The 22,394-nt window shown below is 51.0% G+C and overlaps 2 protein-coding genes across 5 annotated transcripts; both read left to right on the top strand.

Moving 5' to 3' along the window:
- The first annotated feature begins 6,951 nt into the window (after window positions 1-6,951).
- LOC119103688 (60S ribosomal protein L17) lies at window positions 6,952-12,552 on the top strand. Of its 3 annotated transcripts, none has more exons than XM_037227305.1 (5): window positions 6,952-6,972; window positions 9,451-9,539; window positions 9,939-10,073; window positions 11,287-11,511; window positions 12,389-12,552. In XM_037227305.1, exons 2-5 carry the CDS (start codon window positions 9,459-9,461, stop codon window positions 12,500-12,502), a joined length of 555 nt encoding a protein of 184 aa, XP_037083200.1. In that variant the 5' UTR covers window positions 6,952-6,972; window positions 9,451-9,458; the 3' UTR covers window positions 12,503-12,552. The 3 variants fall into 3 exon arrangements, with proteins under 3 accessions (XP_037083200.1, XP_037083201.1, XP_037083199.1); XM_037227306.1 differs by having other exon boundaries at window positions 6,966-6,979; XM_037227304.1 differs by lacking the exon at window positions 6,952-6,972 and adding an exon at window positions 7,021-7,151.
- A 2,106-nt stretch (window positions 12,553-14,658) lies between these two features.
- Window positions 14,659-22,363, top strand: LOC119103823 (pentatricopeptide repeat-containing protein 2, mitochondrial). 2 transcript variants are annotated; one of them, XM_037227481.1, is made up of 8 exons: window positions 14,659-14,881; window positions 16,441-16,666; window positions 17,202-17,304; window positions 17,963-18,157; window positions 18,847-19,035; window positions 20,645-20,761; window positions 21,031-21,138; window positions 22,126-22,363. In XM_037227481.1, the coding sequence occupies exons 1-8, from the start codon at window positions 14,812-14,814 to the stop codon at window positions 22,264-22,266; spliced, it is 1,149 nt and encodes a 382-aa protein (XP_037083376.1). In that variant the 5' UTR covers window positions 14,659-14,811; the 3' UTR covers window positions 22,267-22,363. The 2 variants fall into 2 exon arrangements, with proteins under 2 accessions (XP_037083376.1, XP_037083378.1); XM_037227483.1 differs by lacking the exon at window positions 18,847-19,035 and having other exon boundaries at window positions 14,662-14,881.
- The last annotated feature ends 31 nt before the right edge of the window (window positions 22,364-22,394 follow it).

The following is a 22,394-nucleotide window of genomic DNA, read 5'->3' as shown; positions in this document are numbered from 1 at the left end:
GACAAGAGCAGCGCATGTAAAATTCCAAACACAGGATGAATACGGAAAAATCCAAGTGAAAACCAGCATATTACATTTGCAGAAAAACAAATTTCACTGAGCGATCACATAAATGGAAGAACAACACACCTCTCACTGACTGGATCACTACTGGAGGGAACGCATTTCCAGGCTTAATCGCATTAGCCTGCACTCCAAAGCCAGTTATCGGCGGATGGGAATACCTTCCGCGGCTGGCATCGCAGTGGTCGCTGTGGATGGCTTTCCTGGTTTCGCAAATGCCTGCTGACATCCGCAACCATAAGCGCAGAGGAAAGAACTTCAGCGCTAGTGTTCTGCATAAGTGGCAGTGTTGGAATTCTAGAAGTTTTTCACGGAATTCAACCATATTAAATTTACACTCCGAATTTCATACTAGAAAGAATGAGCACGCGAGGCTTCCCGCACAAAACCGTACATATATCACCCACAACAAGGAAGAAGTACCAGACACACATACGTCACATCAATTAAAATCGTCCAACAAGCCATCTCAAACAATTTTCTTACCAAGGTCCACGAACGATAACCCACCCACCCTCACCGACACCTTCCAATCGGGCCAAGTTTCCTCCGCGCTCTCACCGCACATTACATACGCCACAGCCGCGTCAGTCTTGTCTACAATCGCGTTTTCGCGTGCCGTGCGTAAGTCATATATATTTGAATAATTTAAATTACATCCACTTTCCCATGCCAGTCTTGAAGTGACAGTGATGTACCAAGAAAGCAAACAGCTTAGCCTGATGGACAATCAGTCCAAATGCGCGTCTTTGTTTTGATTTACTGAAGGAATATTGCGGCCTACAAAATAGTCAACATGCTTATATTCACCTTTGAGTTATGGCTGTGATGATGAACATTCCGAATTTCTCATACAATTGAAAACATCCCTCTCAGTATTTGAATCTTTGTCATAGACCCTCGCCCTGATTCGCCGTTTTTGATAACGCGGACTGATAGGAGAAGGGGGGGGGGGGGTCAATAAGAACCCCCAGAACGGCGTTTCCAAACAAAAACACACCATCGCGGAAAAACCAGAGGATCAGTACCAGTTTTATACTGTTAGGTCAGTAATTTACCCAACCACGCCAGGTGAAGAAGTCAAATTTTCCGGAAAATCAACTTTTTCAGCTTCACATCACACATGCAAGACTATGTGACCCATGGCGAGAAAAAAAAACACACGGGTGTTTCTTGTTCAATTCTGAGCACAATGGTGCATATCTTTGTGTCTTGAGCATGTATTCATGACGCAAGTTAGCATTCATTCATGCTAACTTAATGCAACAAGGTCGGCCTGACGCGCGCGTTCCGTGGTGTCGTCGGTTGCCGCCCGCCGCCCGCACCGGCCGTGGACCGCCATGCAGTATTCCTAAAAAAAACCGGTGCTGTTCCAACACCAGATCCAAAAGTTGCACTATTCAGTTTAACAACATCACAACTACGAGACCATGCTTTGCAACGAAACAACACTTAAAGGGGGTGTTCCCCATCTGTAAGGTATTTTAAGCTGAAAGAGCCATCTTGAAATCACTCGGCGAAGTTCACAGCCCTACCCTTCTTAAGACCTACACATCTCTGGCTTCGGAGCTACGCGACCGCGAAGATGTATTTGAGGAAGGACTATTTCAAGGTCACCCAGACATCCATGACGCCACTGTAGCGCTATTGAAATACTGGTATCCCATTACCTGCGCCGCGATCAACGACAATACAAATATAATGGTAGAACCGTTCAGTGTGGCGTTCGTGAGCACGATTTCCAGATATAACAGCCCTCAACTGGCTATCAGTGTTTTACAAGGCGATGACGTAATCAAACAATGACGTGTTGAGCATATTTACTAAACAGCAATTGTGTTGTCTGGAGCGGTCATCTCCACTTTACAATATGTTCTCATGTAGAATATTCCTTCTAAGCATGTTTCTCGTCCCATTCATGGCGTACAATGATGCATCTTTTTACGTGCTTTGAGCATACATTTATGGTACATGACTCCGTTAATGTAACAATGTCGGCCCACCGCGCGCTCTCCGCGGCATCGTTCGTTTTCATAACGCGGACTGATGCGGAGGATTAAGGCGACCCGCCTGGCGTTTCCAAAATAATGACGACGGAGCTTAGCAGAGAACATCCGCGGATTGGTCCCGACGAAATATCGCGATTGGTACTAGTTTTTAGGCCACTCAGGCCGTAGATCGCCGTGCAGTGTTCCTCAAAAACAGCCGCTGCTCCGACACCAGAAAAGCTAGGAACACGTTTTTGGCGTGAAAATACACGCAATAAATGCCTCATAGACTGCTTAAATATACTGCACGATTGCACTACATTCCGGAGAGGCATCCTCAGTACAAACATGAAACCATGGAGAGGGGGGGGGGGGGAGGATCCCATCATCAAGGCGAGGGGAAACAACATACGGATTACAGAGTGCTCTTGAAAAAGTAGATCGGGAGTAATTTAGTAGTTTTCATTGGTTGTGAGGTATGTATTATATTAAAGGCAAGTTTAAATGAGCCTAGTCAATGGCTTTGCCTGATCGTTGTTGATTATCAAAGCATACATGAAACAATCAATCTCTACAAGCAAAACTACCGCCAACGCATTAAGCTTCCCTTTTATTCCACCTCGTATATGGAAGCAGATACAAACTTTCACCTCCAAACTGGTTGGCAAAAAGTACTCCAACCCTGAAATATGAATCCCCAAGTCAAAATTCCCACTTTGATAGATGGTTGGGACCACAGCTCCGACGTGGGCCTCCCAAGTAGGTCCGACCCCCGGCTGCGCCATGAACCCTCCTCCGGCGCTAGTGGCCACCGTAATGGCTGGAGCCCCAAACAGGGGTGAGCGAAGGCATGGCCAGGATTTCATTTCTAGAGAAAATAATTGGTTTTCCATGAATCATGTCCCACATAACTGTGATTATCAAACATCAAGCATTTTCTTACCAACAATCCGGCACAGGAGCCTGAATTGTCGATGGCACAGTGACATCAGTGTGCCGAGGAGTCTCTGGCGGGTCAGCCAGACCACCTACCTCGCTTGATGATCTTGAACCAGCTGTTCACAATGCGCCGGTGCTGGTGTTTGTGCTTCAAACACCAGGCGGACAGCGTCTGGATGCTCTCGGCCGTGTCCTTAAGCTGCGAGAGCCGCTTCTCCAGGTCCAGCTGGCTGAAGGCACTCATCACCATCACCGGGCCGCCCGGGCGGCGGCTCTCGGCACGCCCCGGTCTCGCCCGCACCTCGCTGGTGCCGCACCACTCACGGGCCGCCGCCGCCGCCGCGCGGCCATGCACTGCCGGCCGGCCGCCGCCGCCGCTCTCTCCCCGCGCTCACGGGCGGCACTCGACACGGCACCGCGCGGCAGGCTGTTGTCAGCAGCGCGGCAGACCACTATCGGCCGCGTCAGCTACGGTAGCGAAGAGTCGCGCCCGTCTGGAATTACAGACATCATTACAGCCATGATCTTATGACGTGAACTGTGCAAACAATGCAATTTCTGCCAGAGCAATCCACATGCGGCTATGCGCACCACCACCAACAACAAAAAAACAGGCTAAGATTACCCACACAGGCACAATATCAGCACCATTGGCGACACAATATCAAAACCTATCAGTCAGGGTTGGCGAAAGTTCTCAAGACTTGTGCTGGGTCAAATTACAAACATTTGCAAAAGCCAATGTTCCATTTGGTTCTAACAAGGACCAAATTAAGTCCTCTGAGCAAATGTATCATGCAGGCATGAAATCCTAACATTGACTCAACATAAAAGATAATGGCAAGAATCCTGTTGTGCTGATGACAAAAATGAGTGCTGTTGACAGCATGGGTTCTGTGTCATCTTGGCTGCTGCGAATACACTCTCTACCATATAAGAAGTGTCACCTCAGCAGGCATACAACAAAAGCATGGAAATCTTGGGCAAACTGGGTCAAACTGTGCTGGCCTGTAAACTGACATCTTTTTGTCGACAATGTGTTAGCAAAAAGATTGACTACTTAAAAATGACCTGTGCTTTCTGGCTCATAGATGTCCATTGGCAATGTTCCAAGTACCAACCATGTTCAAAACCATAGAAGCATTCTTGCAACCAAACAGACCTTGGTTTAATATATGTAAAGGAAGTAAGTCACAGACTTTCTTTGCCAAAAACTAACCCTAACCTTACAATAAAGGAGTGCCATCTCTTCAAGTAAACTCAAGTGAAAAGTGTGAACTTAAATACTGTTCTTCCAGAAACTGATAGGTAAGCTGCTCAGGGTGCAAAAGCATTATGGGAGATAGAGTGAAGTGCCTTTTTAAAATGGAAGCTGTAGAATTACACTTGCTTTTCAAAAGTTTGCCTCCTGAGACCTTTGTGAGAATTACTGTCATGTTTTTGCTTTCCCTCCCCAATATCCTGCACCCCAAGGACACCCTGAGAATAGTGGAGGCCTCAGCAGGAGTGTATGCAGGCACCTTTGTAAAAGATAATATGATGGGAATGGTGTTGTCACAAAATATATATTTGATCAGGGTATACCTTGCTACCTCATGTTAAAAAAGAGCACTGTACATCAACCATCATTTTTAAGGCAGAACATAAAAACAGGTCATCTAATCTCTTACCTTGGAACTTAAGTAACTATGATAGCAAACATCTGAGCGCCACAAACACGCAGCAACCGCGACCCCGGCGCCATTGTTACACACGATCACAACAGTACTGTGTGATTACAACATTACTGCGCATCAAGAACCATAAAAATGCACGAGGCCAAGGTAACAAGAATCCTATGAAATACGTTCCTTGCATATCCAAGCGGTTTTCCATATTGTTTGTAGATTTGTCACCATGGTGGGGAAATGATGTTGTTGGGTGGAAATGAAAAGCAAAATGAGAATAAGGCAGCTAAACAAAACTTCTTAATATGGTACATATATATGGCATGGAACATGGATGCCAATGGGACACTGGGTCAAAGGGGATGGGGTGGGCGGTAGGTTAGGTTAGGTTAGGTTAGCTTAGGTTAGGTTGTTAGGTTAGTTTAGGTTAGGCTGGGTTAGGTTAGGCTAGACTAGGTTAGGCTATGCTAGGTTAGGTTAGGTCAGGTTAGATTAGGTTAAGCTAGTTTAGGCTATGTTCTGGACTGTTCTGGCTTATCTGTTTCATAAAGTACCTAGATGCGATAAGAAACGCTTTTCATTGCATTATTATTGTTACCTTGGCCCCATACATTTTTTAAGGTTCTTGATAAGCAGAAATATTGTACTTACCCAATGATAACACAGAAACAGTGCTGAGGAGTCAAGGTGGTGGGGTGAATGTGGGGCTCAGGGGGTCACTATCAGTTATTAAAATTTGAAGGTAGGAGCATGAATCTACCTGTTGTATGATTACTTATAATATGTTTTGCCTTAAACACAACAAATGATGTACAATTTTTTCTAGCATTAGGCACCAATGTGAACCAACACCAAATATTCCATTTAGCACACATGAGCCTAAATCCCACTGCCTGACCATATGGCCATCTCAGAATCACAGGCTTCTGCAGGCCTGTAAGGCAATGCTGTGCCAAAGCAAAGATGCATGATGTAAATACACTAACAAACCTGAGAATCCCTCAAAAGTGAGGTCCTTATCATTCCACTATGATAGAGGCCCTCCTCAGCCTCCATATGCATCACTTCCTAACAACATGATTGACAATGTCAGTATTGCTTGTAGTTTTAACCAAATCCCCTCTGCCTTTGGCACTCATTGCAGACAAACATGCACAGGGAGGTTGAAAGAATGCTCTTGGCACACACTGCCTTTGCCATAACATCTTAGGATGATGCCCCACAATGCTTTCAAGGTGGTGAGAATGGCATATTCCACACCAGGTTCAAAACATCATTTACATCACAACTATTCACTGCTGCATGAGCAATAAGCTTCATGAAAATGTTGCAAGTTCTCTCCACACACCAGCTCCTACCTAGATGATAATGCTTTGCCAGGATCTCAGTAGCAATTTCAGAGCATGCAAGCCATACATCTGAGAGCCCAGTTCCTTACACAAAAGGAAACTGTGAGCAAGCTCACAACTGACACATGATAAAGATCAGGCTAAATTAAGTTCAAAACACAAAAAAATTTGACCTGGCCTCAGTTCAGCATATGCCTGCCCCAAGCTAAGTACTTACATCACGTAAGCACATGGAACAGTGAACTTATTTTTGTAGACTGGCCCTCTGCCCTGGTTCCATATCACAGACACTATCCATCCCAGCAAAGAATGCAATTACGTTCGTACATACCCGATTCCTCAAGAATACTTTTTGAGCCGTATTCTATCTAACGTCGATTTCGGTTTAATTGAAATCCTTTTTGCACTCAACATTCAGCTACAGATCCAGACACATTAGTCGCAGCAACGCCAGACATCCGCGAGGGTTGAGGACTCAAGGCCACTTGTACGAAGATGTGTACGCGGGGTCCAGAGTAGCGGTAACGGCGCGGATATAAAGTTCTATATATGACGCACGTAATATTTGTAGACGAACTCAACGCATAACAAGAGGATTCAATTTCCCGTGTACTAAAATGACTTTACTTTCACTAAAAACGAAAAAGGTCTTACATTTTAGAAGTCGCAAGTCTACATTCAATATCTCCTACAAAAGCCAAATCACACTATTATTGTGTTATTACCACTACCGTTTCTCCAAGCTTAATACTACATTTATTAAACCTGCTCTGTGGAACACCTTAGTCTAGCCCACGTGCGGCCATGAAGGCTTTGTTTCCATGATATATATGTTTCAACCGCCATAAAAGTTTCATAAAATTGCATTTTATCGGCCTTCCAAGTGATGAACCGTGATATTACGACCAGTATAATTTGCGATATTTTCTCGAACCGGCGGCGCTGGCCTTTCCGTCTAAACAACTGGTAAGAGGTTGTCGGCATTATACTTATCATCGGGTTTACGGCTTTCGTTATCGTTGTTGTGAATTTAGATTCAAACATTGTTTTTTAATTTTTATTCCTTGATCAGCTCACGCATTGGGTCTGTGAAGCGTGACGGTCGGGGAGTGTCGAAGCGAACTCCAACTTCGTCTCGTGCGCTGGTACTGTGTGCACCTACCGTGCTTCGGTTCGGTGATCCTTTGGGTGCACTTAGTTTTCTCACAAACGAACTTTTTCATGGATGTGATGAATGTGTCTCTTAGACTGATATTTTTGTCAGCATGTGCGAGTCCATGGCATGCTAAGTTAAGGTGTTAACAGGTTTATTAACTGGAAAGCTTGCTACTTGCGTTTCCATATAGAATGTAGATGTAATGTCATGTTTCCATTGGAATGATTTGTTTGTTCATCTATCCATTTTGCCCCATTTTATGATCATAATTCATTAAAGAACAAGGTAGAATGCCATGGATATCTCTACTTCAAATGCTCACAGTAGGAAACTGTGGCAGGTGTCCTATATTAGCCATGTGCAACATCAAAGCTGAATATGTTGGTCAGTGATTATCTCCAGGATAACCATGTAGGTCATTATTAGGAAGGGACCTTATAGTGGTCACTAACCTAACGGCAATAGCTTAACAGTGACTATCATATTAGGATGTTTGTAGGTAGTACTTAAATGCAGATGGTTTCCATAGATGCCACAGACACCATAGCCAAGATGCCATGGCTCTACAGTGGCATATTGTTTAAGTGCAGGTGTAACCCAGCCTTCAACAACTGTGTCTTCTCTTAAGTATCAGCATAGAAGAGTGCTACATGTCATCGTTGGACATATATTTGAGAACATGTACAGAATTTGTCATGCAATGAGTACCAGTATGAGCCATTTAAGGCCCACCTAATGCAATACATTTTATGATCAGTTCAGGTCAAGGATGGTTTAAGCCAAGCTATGGTTACTGAGTTTGAAATTTTTTTTGCTTAATCACCAGAGGGTGGACAACATGCTTTTTGTATGGAAAAAAATGAATTGGGAAAAGGCCATTTGTCTAGAGAACATTTTAAAGTAAACACATCATTTTCCACTGGGGACAGCATGGTTTTAAAATGGACCCTGTTCATGGATTGTCTTGTGGCATTGAATATCAGTGTGGTGGACAAAGGTTGACATGCCCCCATACTGGTAGCTGCCATGTCAGAGTAACTGGGTGTGCCTTTGGCCACTCAGCTTTCTTAAACTTAGTTCAGCATTGCCTCACTAGGACACTGGCTCTGATGAAACATTTACATCAGGTATCTGATACCATAGGTTAAACTGTGCAGGCTGAAATGTCTGGTTGCCTTCTTATAACAAAAATGAGCTTGCTTGTGCCCACATTTTGGCTTACTGGCCCTGTTTGCCCTCAGATCTATATCACACTTGTCTTGTTTATAGATGCTGAGAGGCATGCATATCCCCATTACATGGTGTTCCATGAGAGTAAGGGTCTGGCACAGTGGTCATGCTGGGCCATATAGTACACCTGATGGCAGCTTTTCTGCTTGACATACTATGCATCTTCATGTGGGTGCCCTCCCCCTGTATGACCCAGGGGACCATGTCAAGCAAGATCCAAATTTTGCAGCCATGCACTAGCAGAATGTATATAGTGCATGTAGTCAGGTGTTTGAAAGTCCCACATTCTTGCAGGAGCTTCTGCAGGAAGGTCACTTCTGGTTTACCCCACGGTGTTGCAGGCAAGATGCATGTATGATGGCACAGGTCCAGGTTCAGTCTCTACTTTAGCGGTATTGCAAATCAAAGACTTAGGGTATGATTGGGTATGATTGTTTGGCAAAAGTTGTGGTGGCCATGCTAATCAGCTCTGTTGAGTGTGCAACAAGGTACTAGCCTCTCTGGTAGTGCTGCATGACTAAGGAGAGGATAGAAGCTCCACCATGCCAGGCATTGCATCAATGCTGCCAGTCCAGAACAAGGGGGGGGAGGCAAGAACTGAGAAGGAGAGCAAGACCAAACCACATTTAAAGTGTCAAAGCCCAATAACATTTCTCACTCATAAATTGCCAGTCCAGGGCAAGAGCAAGCCTTGCCTCACATGGGTGAGGCAAGTCCATCCACATTTGAGTCCCTGTTGATCTGTCCTGATGGTGTGTGTGGGGGAACGGAGACACTGCCTGCAACACCGCACAACCGCCAGCCTGGCACCTCAGCAGAGTATTCTATGGCCCACACAATGAAACTATTGGATTCCAAGCTTTTAGAATGCAGCTGATTGTGTGTAGATGTTGGCTCAGCCTGCCCCAACTTGAGGTGTGGCACCTTGGAATAATTTGGGAAAACCCACCAAATTGCAGATGATCCATGTTACTCAGGGTAAGTACAGATAGGCTCTGGCAAATGTATTGAGCTGCTGTGCGGGGGTCGATTGGACTAACAAAGATTTTGCGTTTCAGTTCCAGGGATGGGACGTTACGCAAGGGAGCCTGCCAATCAGGCCAAGAGCTGCAAGTCTCGCTTTGACAACCTTAGGGCACACTTTAAGGTGTGCTTCTTGTGCTGTACTTGAACTGTTTGCCTGCATATTCAGCTTGGACATTATCACAGTAGATTTGTTACAAGGGTGCAATATCATAAACTTGATGTATTTTTGTGGTCTCCAGTGATATATTTTTGTGGCTTTGTCTGTGACTGTATTAGAGTTGAAATCAAGTTTGACTTTATGATCGTGTGTTTCATGTTGATGGATGGGTAGTCTCCAAGCTGTAGATGTGCAGTAGTTTAAACCAGTATTGCTATGCAGGGTTGGCATTGAGATTGCTTCATCATCCCAGTCTTTCTTTGTTATGAAGTTAGGGAATGTTAGCTATCAGTCTTTTATTATATATAGGTATTAAGATAGGGAATGTAAGCTTATGTTGTATATTTGTGCTTTTAATTACAGAACACCTATGAAACAGCCAAGGTGCTGAAAAAGATGCCCCTGAGGCGGGCAACCCGCTACCTGAAGAATGTGATCGGCCACAAGGAGTGTGTGCCTTTCACCAAGTTCAGCGGCGGAGTTGGACGTTGTGCCCAGGTCAGCATCAACAGATAACAGTGGGGGTGCAGTCTTGAATAATCGACAAGGTGGTGCTCAAGCGTGTCCCAATGCATGTAGCGTCAGTGGCATGGCAGACAAGATCTGGCTGGCTGTGCTTTTGATGACACCTCTTTGTAATGACTGATTCCATGCCTTTTTGATGACAAGGGATACATTTTTTAGAGGTTGTGCTTCAATATAACCAATGTTTGCTGTAAGCCACCATTCAGTAGCGACTTTCTGGCAACATCGTAATGTGGCCGAAAAAACTGGTCTCAGCTTATGAGGGATTTTAATGGAATCAGAGGAGACCAAGGTATGTGTGGCACCCAACTTCCACCGAGGAAAGCTTTTGTTGGCCCCACCTAACACCGGAAGTGGCGGTGCTAATGATCTCATATTCAGATGCATCAGTAGGAAGTTTGGACTGTGGTCGAGTGCGGGGAATTCCAAAAAAAAATTCTGGTAGCGGAGTATAACATCTAAGTGCTGCAGGTCATTACAGCTTTATTTAGGTTATCTTTGAGGGAGAAGAGATAGTACAATGGGAAGAATAGTACAATGGGTGGCACTCAACAAAAGTGCTACTTTTCATATGCAGGAATTCATGTAAATGCACTTTGAATGAAATGAAACATCAGTATTAAAAATGGCACACTGGAACAACACAGTCTCATACTCTCAATGTCGCACACAGAGAACAATTTTTAGATTCTTTCCGGTCTATATTTGTGGAGAACAAAATGTATTGGGGTTAAAAACGCCAAGGAACACTGAAGTTTCAGACAATAGGCCTCAGTTAAAACTGGTTTTGAATACCTGCTCCCCCTAAAGCCAAAGAGCCTTTGGGAAATACAGCCGCACACCTGCGGAGCTTCTGGGCTGCGCTGCCCCTGTACGTCCAACTGCGCCAGTCACGTGGATTGTTCAATGGTTGCAAATCTTGTCCTCCATTGGTATGCCAAAGCCGTAGTCCCAAATGTTCAGTGATCTTAAGTTCTTGGTGGTACAGCCAGATGCAGGTCATCTGCAATCTGCCCTGAAATCCCTCACAAGAAACAGTTTGGTTGTCTGTCCCAGTTGGTGGTCTGCCGTACCCATTCCCACCACTAGATGCGTCGCCACGTGCTGCCGGCACCAGCCCCGGTCTGCTCCCGGTCCGCCTGGGCCCGCACCTTGCCGCGCCGTTCCCACATCCGCGTCATTGCAGGCCAAGGCGTTCGGCACCACGCAGGGCCGCTGGCCCAAGAAGTCGTGCGAACACCTGCTGCAGCTGCTGCGCAACGCCGAGGCCAACGCCGACTTCAAGGGGCTGGACGTGGACCATCTGGTGGTGGAGCACATCCAGGTCAACCGCGCGGCCAAGATGCGCCGGCGCACGTACCGCGCTCACGGACGCATCAACCCCTACATGGCTAGCCCATGCCACGTCGAGGTGAGACTTCCACCCGTGCAGCCCCGTACGCTGGTTAGGAAACGGCGCGCTCCTGGTCGCCTGCCCGGACGATGGTGATTAATTTAAGGCCGGTGTGGGCCGGCGGGCGTGCGTCACTGTCACTTTATGGTTGTGTACTCTGTGAAACCTGGGTTACTGTGTCATCAGTTTGGTCAGCTTGGAGCGATCGGGACGTTGTGTGTTGGTAGCGTGTAGATCTCGTTCCTAAAGTTCTTCAGGGTGAGAGCGTTTCAAAATTGTGCAAGGTTCATACGTTGTATTTTTCGTGCTTCCGGTGTTTGAGTGTGTTCCGATTTCCCCTGCTGGTGAAAGCACACTGAGCATTGCCATCCCTGCCTTACACATGTTCCAAGGGCAGCCACTTCCATTTTTGCCTTTGTTGAAAGCTGATAGCTGCCAGCAATCTGTTTTGCAATCTTTGAAAGCAATCCTGCTTTGTAAGACCACAACAGCACTATCAAATCGTAGCGTTCACCCGATCCGAGCGAGTGGCAATCGGCTGTGTCCCCCAACTCCACTCGGTGTGCCAGTGCTATGTCCGCCTCCGGCTCGTGCCGGGTCTGTGTTGACCCCTCGTCCCTCCCGCTTAGTGTGAACCCGTTGTGCCGGGTCTATGTTGGCCCCTCCCCCCCCCGCTCCCGCTCAGTGTGGCGGTGCTGTGTCCACCCCTCCCCCCCCCCCCCTATTCGGTGTGCCAGTGTTGTTTCGGTCCGGACTCGGTATGCCGACGTTTGGTCGGTCCCCCGCTCGGTATGCGGGTGTTGTGTCCGCCTCGGCTCGTGCGCCGCCGTACACGTGACCCCGCTTGCGGCCCCGCGCGGTCGGCCCAGCTGACGGCGGCACCCCTCTCCGGCAGGTGATCCTGACCGAGAAGCAGGACGTCGTGTCGCGCGTCACTGACGACGAGCCCACTAAGAAGAAAGTCTCCAAGAAGAAGCTGGCCAGGCAAAAGCGCGAGATGCGCGATTAACTGTCTCACGAGAATACAGAGTGCTGAACATCGCGCGCTGAGTGTTTTAATGCTGTGTGGAGGCATGCATGGCATGTGGATGAGTGCTAGCGGACGACGATAGCCCAGAGATGAAGACCTGACCAGGATTAGGCTGCGAATCGATTGACGTGCTGGAGTCCAATCTTAACTGATTGATATTTCCGTAGAAGCGATTTTGTGAGCGGCAGCTTTGATAAGTGTGTGTTGAAAATTATTGGGTCGGCGAGGAAATCACCCTCACGAATGCCTTCAGCACCAACAATGCGGATGTTGGACATCATTTGTGGAGCTCAATCCTGAAGAATGGAAGGGCATCCCGAGGAGCGGACAAACGGAGCATCCACACAGTCCTTCCATTCTCAGACACGACGCTGCGGTTAGGGAGCACCATACGATTGATTAGTGCCGGTTGTTTCCACGCCTAAGAGAGTTGGGGGCAAGGACGGGCAGAATCTTGCCAGCACGGCGCTGTCCAGACGGCGTAGTGTGCGTCGGGAGCGGGAGTCGCGCGATATTTAGAGGTATTGATGCGCTATGTCATGGGTCATCTCGCATCTAAGACCCCGAAGCAGGAAGAGAACCACGTCCAAGGGCGAAAAAGCCTGCGAAGAGCGTGCACACCCATGTGTCGGCGGTGCGGCAGGCGTCACCGAAATTAGACCAAGTGCCAGTCAGCCCATTTCACGTGCCATGGATCCGGCGTTCATTTTCCAAAGTGAGCGCGCAGATATGCGCCTGTGGAGAACCGTCCATGGTGCTTGGTTTACACCTGGGCCGCGTTCCCCATCGCCAAGAGCTGTCCACAAGTTGCAAGCTATGACGCTAGATGTAAGTACGTCACGACAGCCCCTGCGGTTTGGAGATAGTCGCTGATGTTTGACGTAGATACTCGCGACCTCATAGGTGACAACTGAAGTTGGTACTTTGCAGATGGGGAACGCGACCCTGGTGGGAAAAGCAATGGTGTTGGATACACGATGACACTTTCGTAGTTGATACAAGGCTCATCGGTAGACAGCAAGCACCGATCGACGCAAGCTTCGCACAGGGGTACTACACGTAATGCGTGATATGCGCAATCTGCAATTGTATTTCTTTTCGATGGCGTCAGCGCTCTAACTGACCATCTTGCGATTTAGTTGCGGATTATATTTTCCTCTGGGCGGCGCATGCAATACAAAGCTGGCGCGTTACCGTCCGGTGCCGCGTTGTTGGACTCTGGGAGGGCCTAGAAAATCGGCATGTGACGCAGACACGTAAGTTTTCTAAAACGGCTCCCCCGATCGCCTTGAAACCTTCACCAATCGATTCCGTGCAATGAGGTGAGTCATGGGGAGGTGATGTTGAGACTTGACCTGAGGTCAAATGCCTCGAAAATGTGAAGAGAAAATTTTACATGCAGATGCAGACAACTCAGTCCTGAGCCTACGGGACCAATCATTGTGAGACCTTCACCATTGGATGCCCCGTATCTGATTCTGGCTTCCAGTTCCAAATTTGGGGACCCCAGGTCAGGTCAAAGGCCTTCAAATTTCACAAAGTCCAAAATTCTTGCTTGAGGACAACTTATTGGTCTGAACCTACTGGACTGGTCACTGCCAGTAGGTCCTGAGCTATGGGTTGTCTGCAAGCAATAATTTTGGACTTTGTGAAATTTGGTGACTTTTGACCTGATCTAGTGTCACCAAATTTGGAACTGCAAGAGGGAATCAGGCATGGGGCATCCAGTGGTCATTGCCAGGGCACAAGCATATCTGACATGACTAGAGCCTCAATGCATTGGACCTCCAGCTGGTCAGCAGGTCAGATGTTTGGAACATCTTTATCAGCCACCTGGGTTGGTTTGTCTAATCACTACCAAATATGTGAACATTTTCATGAACCTGAATAAGGTCCTCTGGCCTGTTAAGTCCCACAGTGTTTGGTCCTGTAGGCCCAAGATCTGAGCTGTCTGCATTGGCTTGTGAAATATTCCTCTCACATTTTTGAGGTGTTTGACCTCAGGTCAGGTCTCATTATTGCCTCCCTATGTTCTACCTCACTGCACAGAATCCATTGGTGAAGGTTTTAAAGCGATCCAGCGGGCCGTTTTCGAAAACTTGCATGTCTGCATCATATGCCAGTTTTTTAGACCCTACCTTATACTCTTGACTTTCCTCACAGAGATTAAGGGTCATATCACAGTGTGTAAATGTAATCATGTGGTTTGCATTTTTAGCAAGACTATAGCTAATGAATATTTTTGTCTTTAAGCTTTTGGCTCATCAGTTTGCTCCCTGACTTCTGAAATGATGTTCTCCATCATTCCTAGTTCCTTGAGAGCTTTAGGGCGGCGGAGAGATGCTGTATCCCAGCATGGTAAGATTTTAGATACATGGTGGTTGATCTCTTGAGCCTGGCCTACAAGTATTGCCATTTTTTGGTTACCACATGCAAGCATGTGGTCCAAATGCAGTTTAATTGGGTGTACTTATATTGTTATAAAGGATTGAAATAAAAAACCACAGTGCCATGCTGGATAAGAAACCATGATCTGTGTGGATAGCCTGAGCTTCTTCCATGTCCGATGCTAGTAGCTGGTTGGCAGCTCATGTACAACCAGAGATGCATGCCCTGTGAGAACTGCATTGTTAAGGCATTGCATGCAAACAAAGCAGTGGTAAGTGACATCATTGCCAGGGCACAAGCATATCTGACATGACTAGAGCCTCAATGCATTGGACCTCCAGCTGGTCAGCAGGTCAGATGTTTGGAACATCTTTATCAGCCACCTGGGTTGGTTTGTCTAATCACTACCAAATATGTGAACTTTTTCATGAAACTGATTAAGGTCCTCTGGCCTGTTAAGTAAGCCAAGTAATGAGCTTGTATGCAACAAGGCTTCTGTGTTAGCTATATATAAAACTGGTTATTGCACCCTTTCCATATGGTTCTGGTCTTTGCTATGGAATGACCTCCATAACACATTTCCATGCTCCGGAAATGGATACACAAGTGTATTGTATTGATATTCGCCAACAGTTAACACATGCTAGGGTGACCAGTTGAATATCCTTCACTGGGTGATGGGATGTCAATTTGACCCTCACCCTTTAGATCTCAGAAATTTGGAGAGCTAGAGACACCAAATTCACAGAGTGTGTTGGCCCATATGTGAACTCACCTGTACCAAAATTTGATGTTCCTAGGTCATGGCCTTGGATCAAATAGGTCAAACAAGGCCAAACTGCAGATTGGTGTTTTAAGTGCCCCCATGCCTCCTCATGCAACCACTGTGAAGCTGCTGCACCTGTCCTAAGCAAAATGTCAATTAGGTCAGTGACCTTGTTTGACTTTTGTGAGATTGAGGTGACTAAATACCTACAAGATTGTCCCCATTTTGTCATTTTGAGTAAGTGTCAGCGAAACACAAAGCGGTATATTCTGAAAACAGGATGTTGACCTTGGTTATTTTAGGTTGGTTACCCTACTTCAGCCTTTAAAAAGTATGTGGAACATGTCTGTTGCAGTCCCTGTCATTAATGAATGTGAAATGAGCACCAGAAACTAGTGCATGAAACCAAGCTCTCAAGTAAAACTTAGTTAGTTTCGCCCTCAGTTGAGCCTTTATACTGGACCCCCAGGTCAATGGCATTGGTTATAATTCTCAATTCAGTTGCTTTGGGCATTGGCTGCCATGTCTATTTGCTCATCACCTGCCATAACATGCTGCAAAGCATGTAGTGCAGTGCTCATCTTGTGCCAATTTATGGTTCTGCACCAAGCCGTGTCTTTAGTTTTTCATTCCTGATGGGCTTGAGTTATAATTTTTATGCTATTGGCCCAACAGGTACATTTGTTGTGAAGCAGGTCATCATGGTGCAGTCATGAGGCAATTGAGCTGATGGTGTTCAGCGGTGAGTTGTCTGTGCCGCCAGCTCGCACCCTGTTTGGCGCTGGTCGGCTGGGCGTGGACGAGTACCGCCAGCGGCGGACCCAGGTGGGCCGGCGTCTGGCCGACTCAAAGGATGAGCTCCATCAGCGCCTGGAGAAGTTCGCCAGTGGCCTTGAGCGTATGGCCTTCTCAGAGGAGCTACGTCAGCTGGTGCACGTGGCCGAAGCTGAAGAGCAAGACCAAGTGCTCCTCACGCGCATGATAACCAGGTGACAGCTGCGCGGGCGATGGTCTCTGGCAAATGAACGCTGTCTTACTATTGGGGCATGACCCATCGTGGCCTCTTGCCACGCATTTGGTGGTGATGTTCCAATTTAAGGCAGCCCCCACCAAGCCATCGCTGACGCGACGTCGCATGTATTGTTGGGCGCGCGCCTGCGCCGCTGCGCTCGTCCTAGCACGTGTCCGACCTCCCACCGTTGCGCTCGGTCCGCTTGGCTCCGCTCGCTGCCCGGTCGGTGACCCCCGAACGACTCGGACGCGCACGCGACACTGTTCCCATTTAGACCTGGTGTTGTTCAGTTAATGAATATGCCCTGCTATCCTGGCTGGTGAAACCCTTTTCATCACCATCCCTGTCAGTCTGGCAGTCGATCTGCACTAATGCCAGCTGTCTCATCCCTTTGCTTTGTTGTAATCTTTAAGCCTTTCATTGGGTTTAAGAAACCTTTTCACTTTACCCACGGCTGTTTTAACTGCTGTTATTAGTTCTGCCATTTCTTTACAGCACATCTGGTTTTACAGGCTGCATTCACAGGCTTCATCGGTGCGATTCGGTAGTTTCGTCTTTGGTCCGGTCGTCATGCGAATGTACTGGCACCATCAGCTGGCAGATCAGGCACTTCAGGTAAGCAGAACTTCGGTGAACGTTCTCATTATGACGCTAACACAAAATGAGCTCATTCGAAGCGTGTAATCGTGTTCGCCACAACTGTGTAGCGCAGGTTTCATCGGGCAGAAAAGCGTACAAGAGAATCTTTTTATGTAAGTGGATGCGTCAAGATCGTTCCTCCTACTGTCATGCGTCCTGTCCAGACCACAGCGCGTGGCCCGGCTGCTGCTCGGTGTCCCCCTGTCTGAAGCTGCGACAGTGCCGCTCCGCTCCGCAGGCGTGGCCCGGCTGCTGCTCGGTGTCCCCCTGTCCGAAGCTGCGACAATGCCGCTCCGCTCCGCAGGCGTGGCCCGGCTGCCGCTCGGTGTCCCTCTGTCCGAAGCTGCGACAGTGCCGCTCCGCTCCGCAGGCGTGGCCCGGCTGCTGCTCGGTGTCCCCCTGTCCGAAGCTGCGACAGTACCGCTCCGCTCCGCAGGCGTGGCCCGGCTGTTGCTCGGTGTCCCCCTGTCCGAAGCTGCGACAGTACCGCTCCGCTCCGCAGGCGTGGCCCGGCTGCTGCTCGGTGTCCCCCTGTCTGAAGCTGCGACAATGCCGCTCCGCTCCGCAGGCGTGGCCCGGCTGCTGCTCGGTGTCCCCCTGTCCGAAGCTGCGACAATGCCGCTCCGCTCCGCAGGCGTTCCGAAATCCGGAGCTGGACGGCTTCTTTGACCAGCTGACGAGCTTCACGCTGCTGCTGGACCTGCTGTACAAGCAGGGCCGGTACCAGGACGTGCTGGACACCTTCGATGAGGTGCAAACACGGCAGCTACACGGCTCCAAGTACCCGGCCGACTGCGTCGCCCTGGCCATGGCCGCCTGCTACCAGCTGGTGAGGGCTGGCGGCATAGAGAACAAGTGTGCACGGCAGGTGTGCGTGGAGCTGGGTTTCGCAAGCATTTGGTCTTTCTTTAAGGCATTGAGCCGCATTTAGTAAAATTGTAAAAAGAAAATGCTAGACTAAACGAACGTCGTTGATACACTGCTGCCACTAAGGACAGCCCGGTGAGCGCGTCGGTGCAGTCAACTGTTACGGAATGTTTTTTATTCGAATACGTTATTTGACATACGAGTACCAAATCTCGTCAGCAGGCTGTTCAATGAGATGACTATTCCAAAGCCGTCCTCTGTCCCTTGGCTTTACCCACGGCGGGACTCGACTCGTGACTCCTGCCTCGTACCGTTTACTACTCTCCCTCGGCCTGTGAAGCTGACTCCGACTCTGGCTCATCGAAAGCTGTCCGTTTCGTCCTCTGAGACCATCCCTGACTCATCCGACACTGGCTAGCACGCCAAGATGGGCTCCAATTCGCCACCGACGCGAGGTGCTTTCGACGCGTCTCCTACGACCGAATGGGACCGACTTCTCTCACGGCCACCCTGACTGACCTGTGGAGGCGACTCCGAGTTCCCCCTCCCACTCAGCCGACTCCGACTTGTCCTCGGCGAGCCCGAGGGCGACTCGGACTCGTTGCCTCCGACGCCGACCCCGACCCTGATGCGTCGTCGCTCGCGCCGCAGAACTCGGCGGCGTCGTTTGAATACGTGCGCGACCTGCTGTTGCGACTGGAGGAGGTGGGACACGCCACGTCGCCGCGGGCCGTCGCGCTGGCGGCAGCGCTGCTGCTGCGCCAGGGGGCGCCGGACGAGGCGCTGCGGCTCCTCCGGCGGCGGAGGGACACGGCCAAGCCCCTGCTGCGAGATCTGTTGGTGAGAGACGGCGGCCAGGCCCCGACCGTGACGTCTGGCCTCCCTCTCATCGTCACACTGCCAGACCCACTGTAAAGAGACGGCGGCCAGGCCCCGACCGTGACGTCTGGCCCCCCTCTCATCGTCACACTGCCAGACCCACTGTAAAGAGACGGCGGCCAGGCCCCGACTGTGACGTCTGGCCCCCCTCTCATCGTCACACTGCCAGACCCACTGTAAAGAGACGGCGGCCAGGCCCCGACCGTGACGTCTGGTTCCCCTCTCATCGTCACACTGCCAGACCCACTGTAAAGAGACGGCGGCCAGGCCCCGTCTGGCCCCCCTCTCATTGTCACACTGCCAGACCCACTGTAAAGAGACGGCGGCCAGGCCCCGTCTGGCCCCCCTCTCATCGTCACACTGCCAGACCCACTGTAAAGAGACGGCGGCCAGGCCCGACTGTGACGTCTGGCTCCCCTCTCATCGTCACACTGCCAGACCCACTGTAAAGAGACGGCGACCAGGCCCGACTGTGACGTCTGGCTCCACTCTCACCGTCACACTGCGAGGCATGTTGATAGGCGGTGCACCAGCGTGACCTTCAATCACGCACTGCTACACACGTTTGCACGCCACGCACTCCTTGTGATCGGCATCCCGCCATCTGGTATCGCGTTTCCTCAGAAATCATCAGCCGTCGTTACCCATTGTCAGCTGTGTGTCTCGACGTCCCACCCTTGTCGTCCGGCCGGGCTTCCCTCACTGCGTCCGGTCCCGTGCGACTGGCCCCAGGGCAGCCGTACGCTGCCGCACGGGACGGGCCGTCTTGGCCGGTGCAGCGGTGCCCGACCTGACCTGGCCTAACCTGACCTGACCGCAGGCCGACACGCCGCCGTCCGTGACCTCGCAGGGGCGTGGACGGCCGATGGCGGCCGGTGCGACGGCGCCCGACCCGACCTGGCCTGACACGCCGCCGTCCGTGGCCTTGCGGGGCGCGGACGGCCGATGGCGGCCGGTGTGACGGCGTCCGACCCGACCTGGCCTGACATGCCGCCGTCCGTGGCCTTGCGGGGCGCGGGCGGCCGGTGCGACGGCGCCCAACCCAACCTGACCTGACCGCAGGCCGACACGCCGCCGTCCGTGGCCTCGCGGGGCGCGGACGGCCGATGGCGGCCGGTGTGACGGCGTCCGACCCGACCTGACCTGACCTGACGCGACCGCAGGCCGGCATGCCGCCGTCCGTGGCCTCGCAGGGGCGCGGACAGCCCATGGGAGCCAGTTGGGAAGCAGTCGCCTTTTGTTCGGGATGTCCACTTCCCCCGGGGTGCGTGGTTCGCGGTGGTGGGCCCTCCGTGCTGCCAGCGACAGGAACCCGTGGTCGGTCTGTCAGGGGGATGGAGGCGGCGGGGTATCTGTCTCTCGGCCTCGCGGCGGCGGGGGTATCTGTCTACCTGAAGCACGGTTGGAGCTTGTCTCTAGTCCGGCATCGGCCTGCCGTATTCCGCTCGGCGTGCTGTTGTTGACCCGACGCCCGAGACGCCACCTGGTGCCTGACGTCATCGGGCTCGTGACGTCACTTCGGACTGCAACTGACCCGGCGCCGTGCCTGACGGCTGCCCCTGACCGACAGGCCCTCAGCCTGGCCGACCTGGACCGGCCGGCCGAGGCGGTGGAGACCTTGGGGCAACCACTGCTGGCCGACCTGCCGTACAAGCTACGAGACGGCTTCGCCGTTGTCTCGGACGCCGTGAGTGTCCTGACATGAACGACTCGACAGCTATATTTTTCTTGACCTTGTACGCCGCATGACCAGTGGCATGGCAGGATTTGATAGCGCTGATAGTCCGCACGGAATAAACCGCAGGTTTGTGTGGGCGTGTGGCCCAGAAACTAGAGGGTTGTATGTCGTATGAAGGGCAGGGCTGTGAACCGCAGCGAATGGTCTGCAAGGTGGCCACAGCAGCTCAAACCCCATACAAGTGCTGAGCAATCCCGTCAGCGTTTTCACGTCGGCAGGTTGACCGCGTCGAGGCTTCTGTGCAAAGGAAAAATGACGCCCAGGTGAACGCCAAGTGGCAGAGCGTGAAACAAGGCCTCCAAAGCTACGGACTCACTAGGGACGCGGTGAGTACGACGGGTTGTCGCGCTGACAGGTGCGGTGGCGTGTGCTGGAGCGGTCCTCGTTTAAGAGTTTAGAGCTGGGGCACAGTGGAGCGGTATTTGATGAAGCTGTGCATTCCGCATGGAAGATGTTCCTTCGACGTTTTTTTTTAGTGTGTTCACAAATCCAAAAAATCCGGTTTATTAGTCATGGCCAAATTTGAGGCGTACAACAACCGCTGTTGTATCGCGCTGTCTTATTTTAATCTCGCGTCGCGGAGAAGGAGAGTTTCATTGCACCACGCATGGAGCAGACTGGCGAGGTTTGGGCGGCTGATACGATCTGACCATAGAGTACAGCACTGAATGGCAAAACATCTCACGAAGAAGAGCGTGTTAAGCCGTGCGGTGTGGGCCCCGTGCCGGGGCGGTCCGAGGCTTCCCCCACCCTCCACCTGACCCTGGGCGGGCAGCCCTCACCTCCCACCACCCTCCATCAGACCCTGGACGGACAACCCTCACTTCCCACCACCCTCCACCAGACCCTGGACGGGCTGCCCTCACCTCCCGCCACCCTCCACCAGACCCTGGACGGGCAGCCCTCACCTCCCACCACCCTCCATCAGACCCTGGACGGGCTGCCCTCACCTCCCACCACCCTCCATCAGACCCTGGACGGGCTGCCCTCACCTCCCACCACCCTCCACCAGACCCTGGACGGGCTGCCCTCACCTCCCGCCACCCTTCACCAGAGCCTGGATGGGCTGCCCTCACCTCCTGCCACCCTCCACCAGACCCTGGACGGGCAGCCCTCACCTCCCACCACCCACCACCAGACCCCGGATGGGCTGCCCTCACCTCCCACCACCCTCCACCCACCGCCAGACCCTGGACGGGCCGCCCGCACCTCCCGCCACCCTCCACCAGACCCTGGACGGGCAGCCCTCACCTCCCACCACCCTCCACCAGACCCTGGACGGGCTGCCCTCACCTCCCACCACCCTCCGCCAGACCCTGGAGGACGCGCTAACGTCGCCGATCCTGGGGTTGCGGAAACGGCCGGCGCCGAACGACGTGGGCGCCTCGTTCAACCGGGGTCAGCGGGCGCGGCGCACGCCCACCCGGCCCGGCCTCAGCGACATGGAGGACTGATGCCGGCCGGCCAGCCGGCCCGACCACGCTGAGGCTGGCCTCTAGCTCTGCGACATACGCTCGTGTACGTGTGTAATAAACAGAATGTTTGTTAAAAGCTGTGTATTTGAACTGTCTAGCAAACGCTT

The sequence above is a fragment of the Pollicipes pollicipes genome, unplaced genomic scaffold, assembly GCF_011947565.3.
Source record: "Pollicipes pollicipes isolate AB1234 unplaced genomic scaffold, Ppol_2.1 Scaffold_5724;HRSCAF=6776_pilon_pilon_pilon, whole genome shotgun sequence".
In the NCBI taxonomy this organism is placed as follows: Eukaryota; Metazoa; Arthropoda; class Thecostraca; order Pollicipedomorpha; family Pollicipedidae; genus Pollicipes; species Pollicipes pollicipes.
The sequence above is the reverse complement of the archived record's forward strand: the minus strand, read 5'-3'. Positions and strand labels throughout refer to the sequence as shown.